We start from the raw sequence: 23,912 nt of genomic DNA on the forward strand, positions 1-23,912 counted from the left end.
TGTAAAAAATTGCAATAAAATTAGTTTTTCATAGAAAATTTCATGCGAAATCCATGAAAAATTTTGTAAGTAAATGACTTTAATAAAAAAGTATCCATAGTGACAATTTTTTCGATTTTTTCTTCGAATATTAAGGATTGGTACTTTAGTTTTTCTATTTTGCTCCAAATGTACCAAAATATGACTTTTCATCTTTGGAGCCTGTGTGGCATTATAAAGTTTCTAGCTTCAGAACTCTGCCACCAAAAAGAATGACCTCCCTCTCATAACCATCATTATTAACAACAAAAGCAGCATAAGGCTATTCTTGAGTTGAGTGGGATTCCTTAATTGTGTGTTTTTTCTTTGTGACTAACTCTTATGAGCAGTAGTAGGGGGTATGACCATAATGATGTTCTAGCGTTGAACTTGCATTTTTGATTTTCGCTTTTTCCTTTTCAATCATTGCCAAGCGAGTGGTAAGTGAGGCCAATTGACTTGGCCTGGTCTGGTCTGACTGACAACATTTCTATATTTGTATTGACTCACCAGTGGCCGGTCTTTCCATATAACCCACTAAGAGAAGACCAGCTACAATACAAAGACCCCTTGGCCATTATTGGCCGAACCAGTATATTTTGTTGCAAGGCAAATATACTATGCCACATTTTTCCGTTCGATTTTTTTCGCTGCAACTTACTTGAGTATGTTTGGTTATAAAATGAAAATTGTTTGCTTTTTTATATCGGCAATTGACATCATTTCGCTTAAGCGCTAGAATTGAGTATGTGTTTGTGTGTTGCTTATTTTTTGAGCAGATAGAGGCTCAATTCAATTATCTATGAATTGAAGTTCCTTTCATCGTTGCCATTTGCGGAATTTGTTTTATTATCCTTGTAAATGAATTGAAATGTTCTTGTGGCGATGAAAATTCAAAGACTTTCTTATCTTTCTTACAACACTTGGAGTGTAGATGGAGAGGCACTATGTATTGCTTCCTGGTGGGTGTTTTATGGATGCCATAATTTGAACCACCGTTTGAAAGTGGAGAGTCTATAGCAAATAGCTGTGATTAAAATACAGAAGAAAAGAAGATAACGTATTTGGGCTGAGGGGAAATTATAGCAAATAGATGCTGTTGGAATATTTTGAAAAGGTGGTGGCCACCGTAGCGCAGAGGTTAGTAAGCCCGCCTATGACGGTGAATAACTGGGTTCGAATCCTGGCGAGAACATAAGAAGAAACATTTTTTTTAGCGGTGGTTTTCCCCTCCTAATGCTGGCGACATTTGTGAGGTACTATGCCATGTAAAACTTCTCTCCAAAGAGGTGTAGCATTGCGGCATGCAGTTCGATCAACTGTAAAAAGGAGGCCTTTGATCATTGAGCATAAATTTGAATCGGACAGCACTCATTGAAATGTGAGAAGTTTGCCCCTGTTCCTTAATCTTCGTAGCATAAAAAATGCACAAACTTTGGAACTTTGTACCGGAAAAGAGGAAGGAGGTACTAGATATTACCTTTGTATCGGAAGATATAAGTGGAAGAATATGCGACTGGGAGGAGGCCATCGAAGCGCAGTGGTTAGCATGTCCGCCTATGATGCTGTACACCTGGGTTCGAATCCTGGCGAGACCATCAGAAAAAAAATGTTCAGCGGTGGTTTTTTCCCTCCTAATGCTGGCAACATTTGTGAGGTACTATGCCATGTAAAACTTCTCTCCAAAGAGGTGTCGCACTGCGGCACGTCGTTCGGACTCGGCTATGAAAATGAGGCCCCTTATCATTGAGCTTAAACTTGAATCGGACTGCACTCATTGATATGTGAGAAGTTTGCCCCAGTTCCATAGTGGAATGTTCATGTGTTTGGGATACACTTCGGCACAAATTCTGCACGTCTACCCGCAAGAGAGCCATTGGCAAAAGTTGGAGGGTTTAGACCGCGTGTCATGCATAGGGTATATACTGCAGTTGTCAGACCTATAATGCTATATGGTGTTGTGATCTGGTGGACGGCCCTTCAAAAGTCCACCAACTGCTCAATACTTAAGCGAATCCAAAGGATGGCTTGTTTGTTGTTTGTGCATCACAGCCGCACTTAGGACGACACCATCTGATGCACTGAATTTTAATGCTACATCTTATGCCTCTGTACATTGTGGGTAGACAAATTGCAGCGACCACTGCCGTGAGGTTAAGGAAGCTTTCTTATTGGAAATGTGGCGGCTACGGACACTGTCTAATCTTTGATACAAAATCCGATGTTCCAGGCAGTGTTGGTTTCACCCTACCTGAGTCGCTTTTTGATAAAAGAACTGTACCACTATTCCTGATAGAACCGATTGGAACTACGATATCCCTCGTAACAAAAGTTACATAGGCTTCTATAGGGATGGCTCCAAACTAAACGACTAGGTGGGCTTTGGGTTGTACTCTGGGTTCTAAGATAAGTACTGGGTTGTAAGATTTAGAACTGGCCATATCGAAAAGTTTACCTGACCACTGCAGTGTGTATCAGGCGGAGATCCTTGCAATTAAGAAAGTGGTGGAATGGCTATGATATAATGTCATTGCGACGATTGGCATAAATATTGGGTTGCCCAAAAAGTAATTGCGGATTTTTTAAAAGAAAGTAAATGCATTTTTATTAAAACTTAGAATGAACTTTAATCAAATATACTTTTTTACACTTTTTTTCTAAAGCAAGCTAAAAGTAACAGCTGATAACTGACAGAAGAAAGAATGCAATTACAGAGTCACAAGCTGTGAAAAATTTGTCAACGCCGACTATATGAAAAATCCGCAATTACTTTTTGGGCAACCCAATATCTTTTCAGACAGCCAGGCAACCTTTAAATCCCTGGAGAACCTATTTCTGAACACAAAAACCGCCGAACCGATTGGAACCACGATATCCCTGGTAACAGAAGTTACATAGACTTTTATAGGGATGGCTCCAAACTAAACGACCATGTGGGCCTTGGGGTGTACTTTAAAGATTTAGAACTGGCCATATCGAAAAGGTTACCTGACAACTGCAATATATATCAAGCGGAGAGCCTTGCAATTAAGGAAGTGGTGCAATGGCTAAGATATAATGTCATTAGGACGATAGGCATAAATATCTTCTCAGATAGCCAGGCAGCCATTAAATCCCTGGAGAATGTATTTCTGAACACAAAAACCGCTCTCGTCTGTGGCAGATCTCCTAAGATGGCTGAACAGTTCAAAATTCATCTGTTCTGGGTGCCGGGCCACAAAGATATCCCAGGGAATTGTAAAGCGGACGAGCTTGCGAGACTAGGAACTACCCTACACATTCCAGGGGTACTGGAATCTGTGGGTATGCCTCTAGCGACATGTAAGCAAAGTTTTCAGGACCCGACCCGAAGGACAACGAATGATAGATGGTCACAAAGAGGGGGCTGTGAGTATTCCAAAACTATGTGGCCTAATCTAGACTTGAAAAGGTCTACCGCATTGCTGTCATTGGCTAGAACAGACGTCTCAGTCATTGTGTCCGTCATGACAGGTCGCTGTCTTATCGGAAAACATGCTGACAGACTGAAAAGGTTATCAGCAACGAATTTTGCAGAATCTGTAAGGACATCGAAGAAGAAGAGACTATAAAACACCTTCTGTGTGCGTGTGTCCCGCAATAGCATTCAGAAGGAGTTCAACTTTAGGTTCTCATTTCTTTGAGTACCTGTTTGATTTAACGGATGTGAATATTCGCAAGTTATTGGGCTTTTTAAGGCGATCTGGATGGTTCAACGGTAGGAACTGGAAGGCATCTTCCTTCTTCTCTTCCTGTGGGTATCACAATGGACGAAAACGTCTAAGTGAGTATGATTGCAGACTCCCACATTAACCAAACCTAACCTAACCTTGGAATTTTGTAAGGTTCAGTCACTCTTTTGAATAATTTGGGGTTTAACTGGGTGGTTGTTGTTTCTTGCCCAGGTACCATATGAGAATGAAGGTGTAACTCGTGGACAAAATTTTTTTGGATTTATGCTGCTAGTGGTAAGGTTCATATCCATATCGACAGCAATATACAATGACATTTAAAATATCTGAGGCCTTACTCCAGTTTTGTTTTTTTTTTTTGTATTTTTAAGTATAACCATTCTATTAAGAAAAATTTTCTTAATGTTTGTAATTTTCCTAGTTTGTGTGAGGATTTTTGAGAAAGAAAAATTCTTAAGAAACATTTTCTTAATGTTTATAATTTTCTTAGTTTGTGTGAGGATTTTTAAATGCAACACAAGTGAATGTGAATTTAAATGCTCGTATACTATGGTGAAGCTTAAAATACTTTATGACCAACACCTTGATAATGATTCCAAAGATGAACTTTTCCTTTATTATTATACATTGCAAAATGATTTCAAATGAATGAACGAATTATTTACAAATTTCTACTAATAACAAAATTTCATAAATTACAAGGGATAAGTACGAAAGAAACAACAACAAAATAATACAAAAAATGTCAAACTTACTTTGGGCGGTGGTCCAGTGGGTTTGGAAATTTGTGTCTTTTCAGTGGCAGATGATGAAGGACGCTTCAGACGATTGTGGGAATCTAAAAAAAAAAAAACAAAATGATAATTTAGTTAAGTCCACAACAAAGAAAGTTCCTCAATGACGAACAAATAAAGAGAAAAAAAATCAATAAAAATCATTATAGTAATATTTTCACTTTCAACCATAAAAAGTAAACGCACCTTAATAACAACAACAATAGCAGCAACCACATACAAATGAATGAATATGGACTACTCCTATACATCATCATTATCATTATATCGCGAAACAATACACACGGATATACGTGATTTAGTTATTAAAGTGTAGGTAAAATCGCTACTTTTTGTACAACTGGCGAAGAAAAAAAAAAACAGAAAACAGAAAACTATAATGGTCAAGCAAACAAACATACAGTTACCATTGGTCAAAAACATATACAAATAGAAAATTTTGGGGGCAAAAACCATGATTTTTTTTGTTGGGTTAATTATTTGTTGATTGGTTTCTCTATCGCATTGACCATCATCATCATTATATCAGACCAAAATGCGTACGCCTCTTAGTCATGTGTCGAAGTGCAGCCTTAGCTTGCAGACACAAAAATAAAGCATTCCAAAAAGTCTGGGAAAAAAAAATAAAAATCATAAAAAACTATTCGACAAAACAAACGAAGAGAAAAAATACAACAACAAAATATAAACAAAATAGAAATGAAAATGAAATTAAATACAAAAAACAAGACCCCTGTATCATTTAATTGAACAGTGGAGGAAAATGTTGAAGAATGTTAAAGAAAAACAAAAGACTTAAGAAACAAAATTTTTTTTGTAAGGCTTAAAAACAAAACGAAAACAAAAGACTTAAGAAACGAACATGAAAATAAATTTTTTGGGTACAATACAAAATAAAAAACAGAAACTAGTAAAAGCGTGCCAAGTTCGGCTGGTTCGAATCTTGGATTCTGCTAACAATAGACCTCACTCAGTTTATATTGGGTTGCCCAAAAAGTAATTGCGGATTTTTCATATAGTCGGCGTTGACAAATTTTTTCACAGCTTGTGACTCTGTAATTGCATTATTTCTTCTGTCAGTTATCAGCTGTTACTTTTAGCTTGCTTTAGAAAAAAAGTGTAAAAAAAGTATATTTGATTAAAGTTCATTCTAAGTTTTATTAAAAATGCATTTACTTTCTTTTAAAAAATCCGCAATTACTTTTTGGGCAACCCAATATTTGCATTATTTTGTAAAAATCTAATCAGGTATTGATTGAGGCTTCTATGGTCTCAAGAAGTCAAATCAGGGGATCGGTTTATATGGGCGCTATATGAGTTTATATACCGAGACGTATCATTTTTGGCACAGACGATTATTTTTGGTTAGACGCTGTAAAATATGTCCTTGAGCCAAATTTCATCCAAATCGGATGAAAATTGAGGCTTTCAGTGGCTCAAGAAGGCAAAGCCGGGAAGCGATTTATATGGGGGATATATTAAAATAAATACCGATTAGGATCAGACTTATCATAAATGTTGGAAGTCCAAACAGGTGCCAAAATTCAGCTTAATGGGAGGCAAATTGAGGCTTTGAAGGCTCAAGAAATCAAAACCGGGGATCGGTTTGGCCCATTTGCAATCCCCAACGACTTACATGAATAAAAAGTATCAGTGCAAAATTTCAAACGGCTGGCCTTATGCGTTCGACGGCGCTAATGTGATTTCCACAGACGGACGGACAGAATCATTTATACCCTCCACCATGGATCGTATTTTTCAAGTTCTTTGCCTGGTATTGTAAGACAGAAGTAGTTCATTTCAAAAGGAGATACAAGTTACCTTCAGTGGTACCTGTCTCCTTGGGAGGAGAGAATGTTCCATTTACTGAAAGCACAACATACCTGGGTGGTTTGTTGAACAGGTTGAACAAGTTATCTTCAGTGGCACCTGTCTCCTTGGGAGGAAAGAATGTTCCATTTACTGAAATCGCAACATACCTGGGTGGTTTTTTGAACAGGAAATTGAACTTCAAATTCAAGATTTTAGAAAAAGCCAGAGGGGCAACTCTTGCCCTATGCACCTGTAAATGACCCACTGGTAAAAGTTGGTGGTTTAAACAGCGTGTTATGCACTCGGTATATATATTGTAGTTGTCAGACCCATAATGCTATATGGTGTCGTGGTCTGGTGGACGGCACTTCAAAATTCCACCTACTGTTCATTACTCAGCCGGATCCAAATGATGGCTTGTTTGTGCATAACAGCCGCACTGAGGCCAACACCACATCTGATGCATAGAATTTAATGCTATACCTAATGCCTCCGGACATTGTGGCTAGACAGAATGCTGCGATCACTGCTGTGAGGCTAAGGGAGTTTTCTCTTTGGTCTTTTGGATACTATGTTATCCTTGATACAATGCCCAAAGTTCCAGGTAGCGTGGATTACACATTTCCTGAGCCGTTTTTTGATAAAAAAAAACTGTACCACTATCCTGATAGAATCCATTGGAACTACAATATCCCTGGTAATAGAAGTTACATAGACTTCTATAAGGTTGGTTCTAAACTAGACGACCAGGTGGGCTTTGGGGTGCTAGACTTGGACTGGCCATATCGAAAGGGTTACCCGACCACTGCAGTGTTAATCAAATAGTGAATAAAGAAGTAGTGGAATGGCTAAGATGTAATGTCATAACGACGACTGTCATAAATATCTTCTCAGACAGCTATGCAGCCAGGAAGCCATTAACTTCCTGTATTTCTGAATTCAAAGACCGCACTCGACTGTCGCACATCTCTCAACGAGATTATTCAACAGTTAAAAAATTCATCTGTTCTGGGTGCCGCGATGCAGAGGGATGTGTAGAGCGGATGAGCTTGCGAGACCAGGAACTGCCTCACACATTCCAGGGAAACTGGAATCTGTGGGTATGCCTGTAAGCTAAGCCTTCAGGATCAGGCCCAAAGGCAACGAATGATAGATGGTCGAAAAGGCGGGGATGTGAGCATTCCAAAATTTTGTGGCGTAATCAGGACTTGAAGAGGTCTGCTGTTTTGCTGTAGCTGGCTAGAACAGACGTCTCAGTCATAGTATCCGTCATGACAAGTCACGGTCTGATCGAAAAACAAGCTGACTGACGGAAGGTTGCCAGTAACGACTTTTGCCGAATCTATGAGGACGTCGAAGAAGAAGGAACAATAGAACATCTGCTGTGTGTGTGTGTCCCGCACTGGCAGTTAAAAGGTGTTCCACTTTAGGTTCTAATTTCTTTAAGAAGTTGTCGGATTTATCGGATGTGAACATTGGCAAGTTTTTCGGTTTTCTAACATCTGCTGTGTGTGTCTCGTATGCTCATTTCTTTAAGAACTCGTCGGATTTAACGGATGTGAACATACGCAAGTTTTTGGGTTTTCTAAAGCGATCATGATGGTTTAAGGCTGGAAGGCATCTTCCTCCTCCTATTCCTGTGGTATCCGAAGGACGATAACGTATAAAGGAGGCTGATGGCAGACTGCTACTTAAACCTAACATAACCTTGCCTGGTATTTCCTAATACGCTGTTTGCCAATTAACGGATAAAAATAACTATGCTATTGGAGCTTCATTAGGTTATGGACCGATTCAGGTCATAATTGTTTTGGAGACCATAGTAGAAGTCATTGTGCAAAATTTCAGCCAAATCTGATAAGGATTGCGCCCTATAGGGGTTCAACAAGTAAATTCAGACTATAATTTTCATATATGTTGAATGTCATAGTATAAGTCTTTGTATGAAATTTCGCTCTCTAGAGGCTCGAGAAGTCTAATAGGGTGATCGGTTTATATGGGAAAAATATCAGGTTATAAACCGATTCATACCATACTTGGCTTAGTTGTTGGAAGTAATAAAACACCTCATACAAAATTTCAGCCGAATCGGATAAGTACTGAGCCCTCTAGAGGTTCAAGTACCAAGCTTTATTCCTTCTAAAGTTTGCGTGCTTTCGACAGACGGACAGGGCTAAACGACTTCGAATGTCAAGACGATCAAGAATATATATTTTGTTGGGTCTCAGATCAATACTTCGATCTTTTACAAACGGAATGACGAAATTAGTACATCCCATCCCATGGTGGACTAATGTGATCCATCGTGGAGTGCATATTAGATTCGGCCCAGCTGATCTGACCACGCTTTTACATGTTTTTATTTAACCCCATCCTTGAGCCGCTATAGGGCGCAATATGGAAGCTACATCAGCTAATGAACCGATTTTAACCATACTTAGCACAGTTGTTGGAAGTTAGAATCGGATATTAATTGCGCCCTCAAGAGGCTCAAGAAGTCAAGACTCAGGATCGGTTTATGTGGCAGCTATATCAAAACATGGACCGATATAGCCCATTTTCAATACCAACCGATCTACACTAATAGAAAGTACTCGAGAAAAATTTTAAGCGCCAGCTTTTTTTATTTTAAACTTAGCGTTCTTTCAACAAATGGACAGATGGACGGACAGGGCTAAACGACTTCGAATGTCAAGACGATTAAGAATATAAAGGGTGATTTTTTAGCTATTATCTTTTTGGCAACACCGATTTAAACAGCTCACGCACGTTTCGTCTTTTGTTTTACTGTCATAGATCTTCAGTTTGGTCTATAATTTAACCATGAGTCGTCTTACAAACGTACAACGCTAGCAAATTATTGAATTATATTATCAAAATGCGTGCTCTATTAAGAAAGTTCATCGCGCGCTTCTTCTATTTAACGACGAAGCTCATTTTTGCCTCAATGGGTATGTAAATAAACAGAATTGTCGATTTTGGAGTGCAGATCAGCCAGAAGCATTGCAAGAGCTACGAATGCATCCAGAAAAAGTAACAGTTTGGTTTGGTTTATGGGCTGGTGGCATCATTGGACCGTACTTCTTCAAAGGTTATGCGAATCATAACGTAACTATGCATGTTGAGCGCTATCGTGAGATGATATCCAACTGTTTTTGTCCAAAATGCAAGAGCTTGACTTGCATGACATGTGGTTTCAACACATGCCACGCAGCACGCGTAACAATGAACTTATTGAATGGCGAATTCGGTGAATATTTTATTTCACGTTCGGGTCCTGTCAATTGAACGCCTAGATCGTATGATTTATTGCCTATAGACTATTTTTTGAGGGGCTATGTTAAAGCTCTTGTCTATACCGTCAAGCCCGTTTCGACTGACGCATTGAAAGACAACATTGAAGCATTTATTCGTGAGATTGATTCGACCATTTGAGGCGCAGTCACGGCCAACACTTGCATAAAATAATTGTCAAAAATTAAATTATATGGACCGTTCTATCGATTCTAATAAAAATTTGATTATTTTTTTTTCAGAATTTTATGTGTTTTTTTTTAACTTTCCTATAGCTCTTAAAAAATCACCCTATATATACTTTGTTGGGTCTCAGATTAATATTTTGAAGTTTTACAAACGGAATGACGAAACTAGTATATCCTATGGTGGAGGGTATAGAAATCTATTTCTCTAGGAAAAAATAAAAAACAATGGTGAAAAGGCATTGAAATCGGCTGGGCCGAATTTGGGACACTCTCCACCTCGGATAAAAATATAACAACCAGATGCATAAGTCATGGGGTCTAATGCAGCTCACTGTGGTAAATTTCAGTGAAACCGAGTGATGGAAATATAATAACCACATTTCGTCAAAATCCCGTAAAAAATGCATAAGTCAAGGGATCTAATGCAGCTTACTGTGGTAAATTTCAGCGAAACCGAATAAAAAATGTGCCTTTTATAGGCCCAAGAAATTACACTGGGAGATCGGTATATATGGCATCTATTTCTTAATATAGTCCAATCTGGACTATATTTGGTACAGATGTTGGACTATATCTGGCACAGCTCACTGCGCCAAATTTCGTCGAAGTCGAGTAATAAAGTGACATAAATGGGCCTGAGACCCCTCGGTTTATATGGGGGCTATATCTTTTTATTTTAGGAATTTAAATTTAAATAGGTATTTAACAGGGAAAATCGCGAACAAAACAAAGTTTTTGTATTTCCCCTCAAAAAAACCCTAAGAACACGAATATGAAGTTCTGGCGTCTCCCCAAATATGTCATCCACCCAAGTGAAATGACACCGAATACAAGGTATATAGGAATATTTCAACTGCGGCGAATTTTGGAAAATTAAAATTGAGATTGAAAATTGTTTCTTAAAAATGGACCGAATTTTTAAAAATATTTTAAAGAATCAAGCGTTTTAATTGTTTTTAATTTGATTTTTCTTTTTTAGTAATTTAAAAAATTTTGTGATTTTTTTATTAATTTTTCTATCTAAAGAAACCAATATTGTGACCAGGAGTGTCGAAATGCCACTGAAGCGAAGCATTAGAATTTTTGTCTAATTTAGTTTCTTCATTAGATCTCCAGTTGATGGAGTTCAACTCCTTTCCATTATAAACCCACTGTGCCGCCCATATTAAATCCCACCGATGATCGTATAATATCAATAGTGATATAAAAAAAAATTAACACAATCATTATTCAGTGAAGTGTATGATGCGAATGGTGCGTTTGTAGGTATTCTTTTACAGGGGCTCATGCTCAACACTCCCCACACAGTGCTGCCAGCCAACCATCAACAACAACAGCGGCAACAACAATTTATGGCGTTCATAAAAATCAACAACACAAAGAAAAAGTAGCTTAACCCATAATTTCACATACATTTGATTATTATTAATTTCACTTTAATTGATTTTTGTCTCCCCCTTTCGCTCCCTCTCTCTCTCTCTCTCACACACACACACTGGTAAGAGTCTTGCACTTCGTTTAATCGAAGGTGCTTTCAAGAGAAACGAAATTGCATGAGACCAAGTTAGATCGGTATCACACGAATAAGAGTAGCCTCCCCCTTCCCAACCATAGTGTTGCTATTATTGTTGAGTGTAAGTGCGGTCGGCTGTTTGCTTGACTGCCAACAGACAAACTGACCGGTGGAAGGTGATTTTTTGAGACGATTATAGGTTGTTAAGTTATTAAAATGAAATTAATATAATAAGAAAAACAACAAATGTAAGGAAAAAAAACCAATGACAAGCTTTGTTCAAAGAAGAAAATATCCAAAACATCAAGCCAACAGACAGGCCTCAAACACATCCGCTGTTTAACATTGACCGAAGGCTGCATTATGCCGTGACACGAGACTGTAGTCGCCACTGCAGATGTATTTGCAGGGGAAATAGTCAATCATTTATTTCCATGCAGAGTTGCCAATGAAAAATTTTGATTAGTTAAACAAAATGTGAGAATGTGGGGTACAGGTTAACAAAACCATCACCATTGGTATACTTATCTAGTCATTGTGTTTGTAACACCTTGAAATATCTATCCGATAACCCATGAATAGAGATGGGTTTCTACCGGGTACAATCCCAATGCTAAAGTATTTATTGGGTAAATGCAAATTTTGCCTATGAACGTTCCACTTAGTAACAGGGACAAACTTCTTACATATCAATGAGTGCAGTCCGATTCAAGTTTAAGCTCAATGATAAGGGCTCTCATTTTTATAGCCGAGTCCAAACGGAGTGCCGCAGTGCAACACCTCTTTGGAGAGAAGTTTTGCATAGTGAAGTACCTCACAAATGTTGCCAGCATTAGGAGGGGAAAACCACCGCTGAAAAAATTTTTTTGTGATGGTCTCGCCAGGATTCGAATCCAGGCGTTCAGCATCATTGGCGGACATGCTAACCTCTGCGCTACAGTGGCCTCTTTATTGGGTTAGTACCCAATAAATATCTATGATCCAATGGGTAGAGGTCTACCGAAACTCTGTGCCAAGTTTAATCGAAATCGGATGAAAAATACTCCTCTTAAGAGTTCAATGCTCTTTATCGAAAGATATGACAGCTAAATCCAAATATGGTCCGATTTGGACCACATTCAACAAATAGGTGTAAGGTAAGTCCACCTGAACTTCATGTGCCAAATTTCTTCAAAATTAGATGAATAATGCTGCTTTTATACACTCAATACTCTATACTGGAAATTCGGTCTATATGGCAGCTGTATCCAAATATGGTCCGATCTGGACGATATTCAACAAAAAGATGAAAAGGGGTACCAAAGCTCATCTCCTGACATAGCTGCCATATAAACAGATATCGGATCTTGCATTCTTGAGCCTCAGGCGGACGCAGTTCTTATCCGATTCGGCTGATATTTCGTATGAAGTGTTCTGTTCCGACTGCGCCAAAAATGGTTCCAATCGGTTCATAAACTGATATAGCTGCCATATAAACAAATCTCGGATCTTTACTTCTTGAGCTTCTGGAGGACACAAATCTTATCCGATTTGGCTGAAATTTCACATGAGGTGTTCGGTTCCACCTTCCAATAACTGTCGCAAGAAGAGTCTACACCGGGTAGAAACCTGATATAGCTGCCATATAAATAGAGATCGGATCTTGACTTGTTGAGCCTCTAGAGGACGCAATTCTTATCAGATTTGGCTGAAATTTCGCAAATGTCGTTTTGGTATGACTTCCAACAACTGTGGTTAGTATGATCAAAATCGGTTCATAACCTGATACAGCTGCCCTATACTCGTAAACCGATCTCCCAATTTGACTGTTTGAACCTCTCGAGGGCGCAATAATTACTCGATTTGCCTGAAATTTTGGAGGTGGTATTTTTCTATGACTGGTCCATATCGGTCAATAACTTGATATTACAAATTTGCCCAAGAACATTTCACCAAGGAACAGGGGAAAAACTTCTCACTTCTCAATGAGTGCTGCCCGATTCAAGTTTAAGCTCAATGATAAGGGACCTCCTTTTTATAGCCGAGTTCGAACGGCATGCCGCAGTGCAATACCTCTTTGGGGAGAAGTTTTTACAAGGCTAGTACCTCACAAATGTCGCCAGCATTAGGTTATCCACTCCTAAGAAGAAGAGAAGTTTTAATATGGCAGGATACCTCAAAAATGTCGCCAGCATTAGTAGGGGATAACCACCGCAGAAAAAAAAAATGTCTGATGTTCTCGCCAGGATTCGAACCCAGGCGTTCAGCTTTAGAAGCGGATATGCTTGATTTACTTGTTTTATTATATTTAGTTAGATTTTTTTACCATACTGTTATCAGCCACCGTGGCGCAGAAGTTAGCATGTCCGCCTATGACGCCAAACGCCTGGGTTCAAACCCCGGCGTGAACATCAGAAAAATTTCAACGGATTCGAACCCAGGCGTTCAGCTTAAGAAGCGGATATGCTTGATTTACTTGTTTTATTTTATGTAGTTAAATTTTTTTACCATACAGTTATCGGCTACCGTGGCGCAGAAGTTAGTATGTCCGCCCATGACGCCGAACGCCTGGGTTTAAACCCCGGCGTGAATATCAGAAAAAATTTTAACGGTGGCTATCCTCGCTTTGCGGCACGCCGTTCGAACTTGGCATAAAAAAGGAGGCCCCTTATCAATGAGCTTTAACTTTAATCGGACTCCACTCATTGATATGAGAGAAGTATCCTCTGTTCTTTAGTGGAATGTTCATAGGAAATTTAGTAGTGGTAATACTGTGATCATGGGAGGCCACCGTGGCATAGAGGTAAGCATATTCGCCTATGACGCCGAACGCCTGGGTTCAAGTCCCGGTGTGAACATCAACAACATTTTCAGCGTTGGTTATCCCCTTACAATGCTGGTTATATTTGCAAGATATCCTGTCATGTTAAATCTTCTCTACCAAGTGGTGTCGCTATGCGGCACGCCGTTCAGACTCGGCATAAAAAAGGAGGACCCTATAATTGAGCTTAAACTTTCATCGGACTCCACTCCACTGAGAGAGGTAACTCCTGTTCCTTAGTGGAACGTTCATGGAAAATTTAGTAGTAGTAGTACTGTGATCATGGCAACCCTGTTACCAAGCATCATCATTTTCGTTATTTTTGTTTTTTTTTTTTTTTGGTTTGATTTGTCTTAGTTTAAAGCCTAAAAACATAATTTACATAATTTGCATAATACTTAAATATCAATCAAATTCAAAGATATGCCAGAAGAGAAGTTATCACTTGCCACAGAAAAACCCTACTGTGGAGAGAATGAGACGACTGCGAGTCAATTAGTCTTCAGAGCCTATAAGGATGATCTTAGGCAACTGCAAGGCCATAAAGCTTAATATGTGTACGTAGTAGTTTAACAGCTAACATATCAATTTTCTTTGCTACCTCTTCTTACAGAAATGCGTGTAGTTTGTTTTTTTTAACTATAAGGAGCTCAAAATCAATATTTACCCCCAAGTTTTTATCTTTAGGCCTTGATTGAAAATATAATGATGAATTTCTCTTTTGCGTTTTTAATTAAAATGTTTCTACCCCATCTTTGATCGTAGTGTGTGTGTGTGTGTGTGCGTGCATAATTTTAACTAAATTAAATTTTTAATCTGATTTAAAACTCATTGGCATTGTTTTCTGGAGTGAAAAGTGAAATTTCTATATTTAATTATTATTGATGCTTCATTTTTGAACATGTCTGGGTATATTTTTGTTTATATTTTTTAATTAACAAATTGGCTTAAGCTTCTTTAAATTAAGATGGATATGAAGAAACAAAACAAAACAATGGAAACAAAAATGAAACTAAAACCAGACAGAGAACTACTGCACGATACAAAAAAGATAAGTCATTAGCCGAAATGTGACAAAACACATTTTATATGTTATATTTACGACAAAAACATTAAAAACCGATCTTTAACATGAGATAATAAGAAAAAAACTATTAAAAGCGTGCTAAGTTCGGACGGGCCGAATCTTATATACCCTCCACCATGGATCGCATTTGTCGAGTTCTTTTCCCGGCATCTCTTCTTAGGCAAAGGATATAAGAAAAGATTTGCTCTGCTATTAGAGCGATATCAAGATATGGTCCGGTTTAGACCACAATTAAATTATATGTTGGAGACTATAAATATAGTTGACGTATAGACCCCTAATTTGGGTTTTAGGCCTTTAATGGGATAATAAAGGATAGGGTCATTAAAGCCATATTTTTTGCCCGATTTCGCTGAAACTCAGAATAGTGATTTTTATTAGATCCGTCGATATTCGAACTAAATATGGTCTCGATCGAAACATATTTCGATATAGTTGCCGTATAGACCAATCTGTTGATTTTGGGTTTAAGCACAATAATTATCCGATTTCCCTGAGTATGGTCCAGATCGAGTTTTATTTAGATATAGCTTACATATAGACCGATCTTCAGCCTTAAGGGGCTAAAGAGCATAAAAGGCTCATTTACGAGGGTTGCCTTTTATATTTCGGGATTAGAGAACAAAAACAAATATTATTTATCGAAAATCGATTTTTTGTTTTTCAAAATATTCCACATTAAGATTTATACACTGATGCATGCCTTGGGACTAACCGAACTGCCGAAGCACTTTTGCCACTGAGATAAAAGGTATCTTCAAAACTTGCATTCTGAACACATCAACCGCCTTTTCAGGTGTCGAAAAACGTTGACCTCTCATTTTATTTTTTACGTACGAGAAACAGAAGAAGTCATTCGGTGGCAAGTCAGGACTATACGGCGGATGACTCATCAAATCGATGTTTTGAGTGCTCAAAAATTCAGTTGTTTGAGTCGATGTGTGGGAGCTTGCATTTTCGTTGTGAAGAGCGATCCGTCTTTGGCGGTTGGTTTTCCTGATTTCTTGGAAGACAACTGGCAAAAAAATGGTGGTGTACCACTCAGAATTGACTGTTCTGCGTTGTTCTAGTGGTGCGATTGCGACATGTCCAGTTTTTCCGAAAAAAACAGGCGATCATATGCTTGAAAGTGCTTCATGTGGGTGCAACTTTTGTTGGGTTTGGCTGATTTTGAAACACTCATACAGTCGACTGCTGTTTACTTCGGGGCTCATACGCGTAAATCCACGACTCATCACCTGTCTTGATGTCATAGACGTGTTTCGAAGCACCGCGATCGTATTTTTGGAGCATTTCTTTCGACCTTCGATACGAGCCTTTTTTTGAGCGATTGGCAAATTGTTTGGGATTCAACGCGAAAACATTTTTTAACGGTCAAATATTCATGCAATATTGAATGTATGCTGGTCCCGATAATGCCTATGCATGTCTCAATCCCACGAAAGCTCACATGATGATCTTGCAATATCAGTTGGCGCACAGTACCAATGGTTTGTGGAACAACAACTAATTTTGAACGACCTTCAAGAAATTCATCTTGGAGTGAACTACGATCTCGGTTGAACTCACCATACCATCGATAAACACTGGTCCTTGACGGAGCTTCATCGCCAAAAATTGAATTAAGTTCATCGATGCACTGTTGTTGAGTTAACCCACGTCGAAATTTGTAAAAAATGATCGCACGAAAATGTTCACGATGTAATTCAATTTTTTGGGTGAGATCAAGTTACTGTAAACAACATAAATAGCGCTCGTATGTCAAAACGTTCTGAGAACGTTTAACCTTAAAAATGTCAAGCTTTCCGATAGAGCTGTCAGTTGGCAGATTGCAACACAAAGGTTTCCCAATCTCGAAATATAAAAGTTAACCTTCGAAATAATCACAGAATAAGAGCATATACGAACTTTTATGTCAGCTCGATTTTGGGGAATTTTTCTACTCATTCCTCGTTAATGTGTTTCTTTACAAAATTTAAAAATTTTAACGAAAAATGAGGCCCTTTGCATTTTTATACCCTACAGCACCACAGATTTACAGGGTATTATAACTGAGTGCATTTGCTTGTAACACCCAGAAGGAAGAGAGCTAGACCCATTAATAAGGAAACCCATCGACTCAGAATCACTTTCTGATTCGATTTAGCTAGGTCCGTCTGTCTTGCTGTATGTTTATCCGTCCATGTTACAGATCGCAATTTTCGTCCGATTGCCTTCAAGTTTGGTGCAGACATGCTTTTTGGCCTAGAGTTGAAGCCTATTGAAAAAACGGTTTAGATTTGAATATAGCTCCCCTATATATGTCCGATTTGAACTAATATTGCAATAATGTGGTCATTGGTTAACCGATTTTATCGAAATTTGGCAGGAAGTATTTTCGACATTACTGATGAATTTCATAGAAATTGATTCAAATATAGATATAGCTCTCGTTTATGTATAAATCCCCCGATTTTCATTCCTAGAGCAATTGCAAGCGTATTTATTAAGCAATCTTCCCAAAATCTTTTACCACGCTTCCCTCGGAGGTTACCACAATATTTAAGAAGTTTGCTCGAAATCGGTTCAGATTTGGATATGTTCATCCGATTTTGAGAAATATTGCAATAAAGAGCTCATTTTATAACCGATTTTCTCGAAAGGCAGGAAGGATTTTCTTATGACTCTTAGCATTACTGATGAATTTCATAAAAATCGGTCCAAATATAGATATAGCTGGCATATATGCATATCTCCCGATTTTCACTTCTAGAGCCACGGCAAGGGCCTTTATTGACCAATCTTGCCAAAAATTGTGCACAACCCTTTCCACACACTTCCACAATATCTAATGAGTATGGTTAAAATCGGTTCAGATTAAGATATAGCTCCCATATATATGTTCATCAGATTTTGGATAATTTGCAATAATGTTGTTATTTGTCAACCGCAGTTATTACAGTTTGAACATATTTGCTAGAAATTTGATACGGATTGTTTAATAACCCATATGAAAACATCCGCCGGGGTCCATCAAAATTGATTCAGAATTAGATAAAGCTTCAACTTTGCACTTCACGGGCAGGTGTAGAGTATTACACAGTCGGCGCCGCCCGACTTTTGCCTTTCCCTACTGGTTTCTTAATGCTAATGCTTATATCACCTCATAAATATGGTCTAATGCATAAAATTTCAAAAAATTCTTCTCATTGTTTCCTTCTACAAGAACTTTTTCCATCAAGTCTTTGGCCTTGCAATGTGCAACTTAAGAACCTCTGTAAGCCAACCCACAAAGTGCTGTGTACATTGAAGAAGGAAACCCGAAAACCTTAAATTTAAATATTTTCTCTTATCTTGACAATGAATCTACTTTATTAGATGTTATGTTTCAATTTCTCAAGTTTAGCTTTCCCAGCATCCAAGACAACAACAGACGATTGCCCTAATTTAGTTTTTTTTTCCTACTTCTACTCTATTTCCCCTCTCGCATCCATTGATTGTTTATTTGACTTTTTTTACTTCTTGTGATGAAAAAAAAAAAACAAACAACGCAATTTTCTCAGAAAACTTTTATTACCGATTCACAGATAGTACTTTGAAAACAGACAGATGCAGACACACACACACACATAGATTCAATGCATAGAAATTGATTTACAAACTTTCAAACCACAAAGAAAATCATTAACATAATCGTTTTGTTGGTTGATGTATCACTATCAAAAATATACAGAGGGGACAAACTGCTGGATTCCTAAGTATGGATGGACGGACGGACAAAAATACAATACATCTTTGAATGTAAAAAAAACCCCAATCAATAGAAATAAAGCAGCATTTTCAAGATAGGTGAAAAAAAATTGTCACACTTTCCAAACAACTCCATCATCATCATCGGGATGAAAAGCTGACAACAACAACAATTTTATACATTGCTGACAACCTAAAGGCGATGACGTAGGCTGTTTCTCAAAGCGATTAATTTTCAATAAATGGTTCAATTACAACAGACAAAAAAAATCAAAACCTAATATCATAGACATTTTGTCCTTTAGGGGAAACTTCATAAAAATTTTGTTTTTAAAGAAAAATTTCAAATAAATTTCCTATAAATTTGTCATTAGAGAAAATTTCATATACATTTTTTGGGAGAGAATTTTGTGGTACAGAATATTTATTGGAAATTTTGTCTTTAGAGAAAATTTCATAGAAATTTAAACTTTAGAAAAAATTTCATATACATTTTGTCTTTAGTGCAAATTTCATAAAAATTTCGACTTTCGAAGAAATTTCAAAGAAATTTTGTCCCTAAAGAAAATTTGTTTGTTTATAGTATGTCTACTAGCTGATCCGGGCCCGCTCCGCTGCGCCTTCTTTTACTTTATATGGAACAAAATTTTCCCTGAAATATTTATTTTCGACAATTGAAGAGCTTCTAGTGAAATATCATGCTACAAAAATTGGACAAAATTGTTGACTAACAGTTTAACAATATAAATGCCTTTATCTGAATCCCATATGATCTTTATAGGTCTACGAATTTAAGTTTGGATGTGAGGTGTACTCCATTCATAAAATACTTTATTTCAACCCGATATTCTCAAGATATCTGATTTAGGGGCGTTTTCGGGGCTGAGGTGGTCCCCCGGACACTTGGCCCTGAAAAAATATCAGCATCGTTCACTTCTTTCAAATACCAATTATTGGGGTTTGCCCAAAAAGTAATTGCGGATTTTTCATATAGTCGGCGTTGACAAATTTTTTCACAGCTTGTGACTCTGTAATTGCATTCTTTCTTCTGTCAGTTATCAGCTGTTACTTTTAGCTTGCTTTAGAAAAAAAGTGTAAAAAAGTATATTTGATTAAAGTTCATTCTCAGTTTTATTAAAAATGCATTTACTTTCTTTTAAAAAATCCGCAATTACTTTTTGGGCAACCCAATATTTAAACCCCATATTGCCATTGGATTAAGAAGAGTTTACAGGATGAGGCGTCCCTCAAACACATGGCCCCAAAATAGGTCAAATCAAATTCGTTTTCTAATATCATGTAAACTCCTCATTCTCTTTAAGACCCAAATTGTCAAATACGCCCCCTGTTGGTCCCGAATGTTAATATCAGATATGTGGCCTTTTCCCAAATGCCTTTAATTTGAGCCCCATATTTCAATAGTCGGCAAACATGACCGGCTTGGGGGTGTTTTGGGGCGGCCACTCAGTGAGTTGGCCGAATATTGATATCAGATTCGTGCTTTCCTCCCAAAGACCTTTCATTTGACCATACGACCATAGCAATATGGCTATGGTCGCAAATTTGACCCCTTTGGGGGATGTTTTTGAGGAGAGGAGGCCCCCGAAAAACTTGGTCCCATATTTATTTAAGCCCCACATTCCCATGGTCAGTAAATAAGTCCTGTTTGGGGGGTGTTTTGGGGAAGGGGTGGACCTCCAGAAGCGTTATCCCACATTTGGATATTAGATTCGTATTCTACTCGCAAATACCTTTCATTTGAGTCCCATATTGCCCTCGTCGGTATATTTGTCCGATTTAGAGGTGTGTTGGAGGTTGGGGTGGTCCCCCTAACGCTTGGTCCGACAATTGGATATCGGATACGTTTTCTTATCCCAAATACCTTTCATTTGAGTCCCATATTGCCATGGTTGGTATATATGTCCGATTTAGGGGTGTTTTGGGGGTTGGGGTGGTCCCCCTAACACTTGGTCCGACATTTGGATATCAGACATGTTTTCTTATCCTAAATACCTTTCATTTGAGTCCCATATTGCCATGGTTGGTATATATGTCCGATTTAGGGGTGTTTTGGGGGTTGGGGTGGTTCCCCTAACACTTGGTCCGACAATTGGATATCGGATACGTTTTCTTATCCCAAATACCTTTCATTTGAGTCCCATATTGCCATGGTCGGTAAATATGCCCGATTTAGGGGTGTTTTGGGGGTTGGGGTGGTCCCCCTAACACTTGGTCCGACAATTGGATATCAGATACGTTTTCTTATCCTAAATACTTTTCATTTGAGTCCCATATTGTCGTGATTGGTCTAAATGTATGTTTGTTAGGTTTTAGGGTGGGGCTGACCCCCTAGGTACCCCATCCGAAATTTGGATACCAAATTTTTATTTTTAGGGTACTATATGAGAGCACACAAAATTTCGCTTAAAGCACACCACACATCTCCGAGATCTGGAGTTTCTGAAAATTTAGGGTAAGGGGAAAGGTCCGCCCCCCTTTCGATATCATTTAGAAAAAAATTATTTAAAAAAAATTCTCTTTAATTTTGTTTTAAGAGCGAATTTCGTTAAAGTTAATTTTTGAAGAAAAATGTTTCAGGCGGTAGACTGAGTTTTAAAGCAGGCTTACTTATCTGGCCCACCATATCTCATCGCATAAGCCTGTGATATCGAATACAAACATCTTAAATCCACTGTGTTGTCCCTAATTCGCTGTATTCCCCCTTGGTATTACATTAGATTGAGGCTTCGCTTGCAACGACTTCTACGGGTATGAATGAAATGTTTGTCATGTGAAATGCTGGTTTCGAGTGATGACAACAATTACCCCACAAATATCATGAACTTCATTTATGAAGCCAAGATAGGTTTCAGAGTTCCAGTGAGTGTTGAAAGAAATGCATTTCATAAATAACAACAACAGCAACAAAAACAAATGCAGCAATAAATACAAGAATGAAAGCTAGCAACAAAACCAAAGAAAAATGATACTGCATTTAAGTTCAAAAGCGAATGAAAAGAAAAACCCCTACGTCAACAATATTGCTTTGTGTTGGCTGTTGGCTCAAAAGTACAACAAAAAATTGGTATATGTTGCCATCAATGAGAAGTAAAGCGAAGTGTGGAACAGTGTTAGGTAAACGAAAGGAAGCTTATATGAAATCTAAAAAATATACCTACAACATTAAATTATGTAAAACAAGTAAAGCCTTCGGCAGGGCCAAATCCTGGGAACCCAAACCATGGATTCTGCATAGTAGCACTTTATGTACCAAAATTCTGCCAAACCAGGGCCGTGAAGGCTAATCGGGGAAACGGTTTATATGGTTTTAGATAGATTTGGTCAAAACTTACCATCGACTTTGGAAGTCTTAACAAAACAATACGTTCCAAATTTCGGCCAAATCGAACAACAATTGCGGTTCCCCGAGGCTCAATATGTCAAATCGGAAGATCGGTTTATATGGGAGCTATATCAGGTAAAGGACCGATTTTTACAATGCTTGCCATGATCATTGGAAGTCATAACATAACACTGTGTGCAAAATTTCATCCCAATTCACCAACGGTTTCTAGGGGCTCGAAATGGCAATCTGTAAGATCGGTTTATATCGGAGCTACATCAGGTTTAAGACCGATTTTAACCATACTTCACACAGTTGTTGGAAGTCGCAACAAAACACTCTGTGGAAAATTTCATCCAAATCGGATAATAATTACGGCTTCTAGGGGCTCAAGAATACAGGTCGAAGGACCAATTTATAAGGGAGCCTTATCCCAATCTGAACCGATCTGGCAATGCCCAACGATCCACATCCCATAGCAGCCAGTTGCGCGTACCGGATTGAGTCCTTCATCGACATGGGCTGTGGCCTCAGTGTGCGTGTTCGTTCTTTTTAGGTCATGGGAGAGGTACATCCGGGAGTGCCTTCTCCACAAGCAAAAAGAACCCCCGACCCAGGTTCGGTTCGATTTGGCAGGACCGCATCCATCAACGGAGGAGGCCACCGTAGCGTAGCATGTCCGCCTATGACGCTGAACGCCTGGGTTCGAATCCTGGCGAGACCAACAGAAAAAAAAATGTCAGCGGTGGTTTTCCCCCTCCTAATGCTGGCAACATTTGTGAGGTACTATGCCATGTGAAAACTTCTCTCCAAAGAGGTGTCGCACTGCGGCACGCCGTTCGGACTCGGTTATAAAAAGTAGGCCCCTTATCATTGAACTTAAACTTCAATCGGACTGCACTCATTGATATGTGAGAAGTTTGCCCCTGTTCCTTAGTGGAATGTTCATGGGCAAAATTTTCATTTTTTGCATCCATCAACGGTCGGAATCGATGAGGTGCAACCGGCGCATGGGGTGGGTGCATTTCCCGCTTTATGGGAGTATAGTCGCACTAAATATTTTGCAAATTGCTGTGCGAACATAGCAAGCGTGGTCGCCTTTGGCGTCCTCGTTGTCGAACTATGCGACCCTCCGACCTTTCCCGGGCTCCCAGGAGACAAAACTGACCAAGACGCGCAGCCTGCGCAGTTGTCACGGATACAATGTGCTACGAAAGGATCGCATTAGGTGGACGATTAGCCTTCATGATACGGCATTTCGTGCAGTACAGACCCATCTCGCCTGCGCCTGGCGCTAGTGACCCCTACATGAAATGTATGGGAATAGCAGTAAAGTCCGGTACTGCCGAGATAGATCAATACAACGTGTAAATATCGACGGTTGGTTGTTGTGACCCAATAAATGACCAAGTTTATAGGCCCGACATTAGTGGTCTACTGTCTGGCCATAATCGTCTGGTTTTAGGAGATCTTAATGCGCATCACGTTTTATGGCATTTTTCCCTAGATAACGACAAGCGGGGCATAGCTTTAGTAGAGCAGTTTGAAGGCTGTACGCTCTGCATGGTGAATGAGCAGCTTGCCAGAGATTTTCATTGCATCACCTGATCTCCTAAATGACGTA

At 38.7% G+C, this 23,912-nt stretch overlaps 1 protein-coding gene across 3 annotated transcripts in view; it reads right to left on the minus strand.

Moving 5' to 3' along the window:
* Positions 1-23,912, minus strand: part of LOC106088340 (MICAL-like protein 1) — a 236,281-nt gene that overhangs the window by 97,590 nt on the left and 114,779 nt on the right. For all 3 annotated transcript variants that reach the window (XM_059366425.1, XM_059366424.1, XM_059366423.1), the window contains exon 4: positions 4,484-4,566. In XM_059366425.1, coding sequence (XP_059222408.1) covers positions 4,484-4,566 — 83 coding nt within the window. The remainder of the gene's footprint in view (positions 1-4,483; positions 4,567-23,912) is intronic.

This window comes from Stomoxys calcitrans, chromosome 4, assembly GCF_963082655.1.
Source record: "Stomoxys calcitrans chromosome 4, idStoCalc2.1, whole genome shotgun sequence".
NCBI classification, from domain to species: Eukaryota; Metazoa; Arthropoda; class Insecta; order Diptera; family Muscidae; genus Stomoxys; species Stomoxys calcitrans.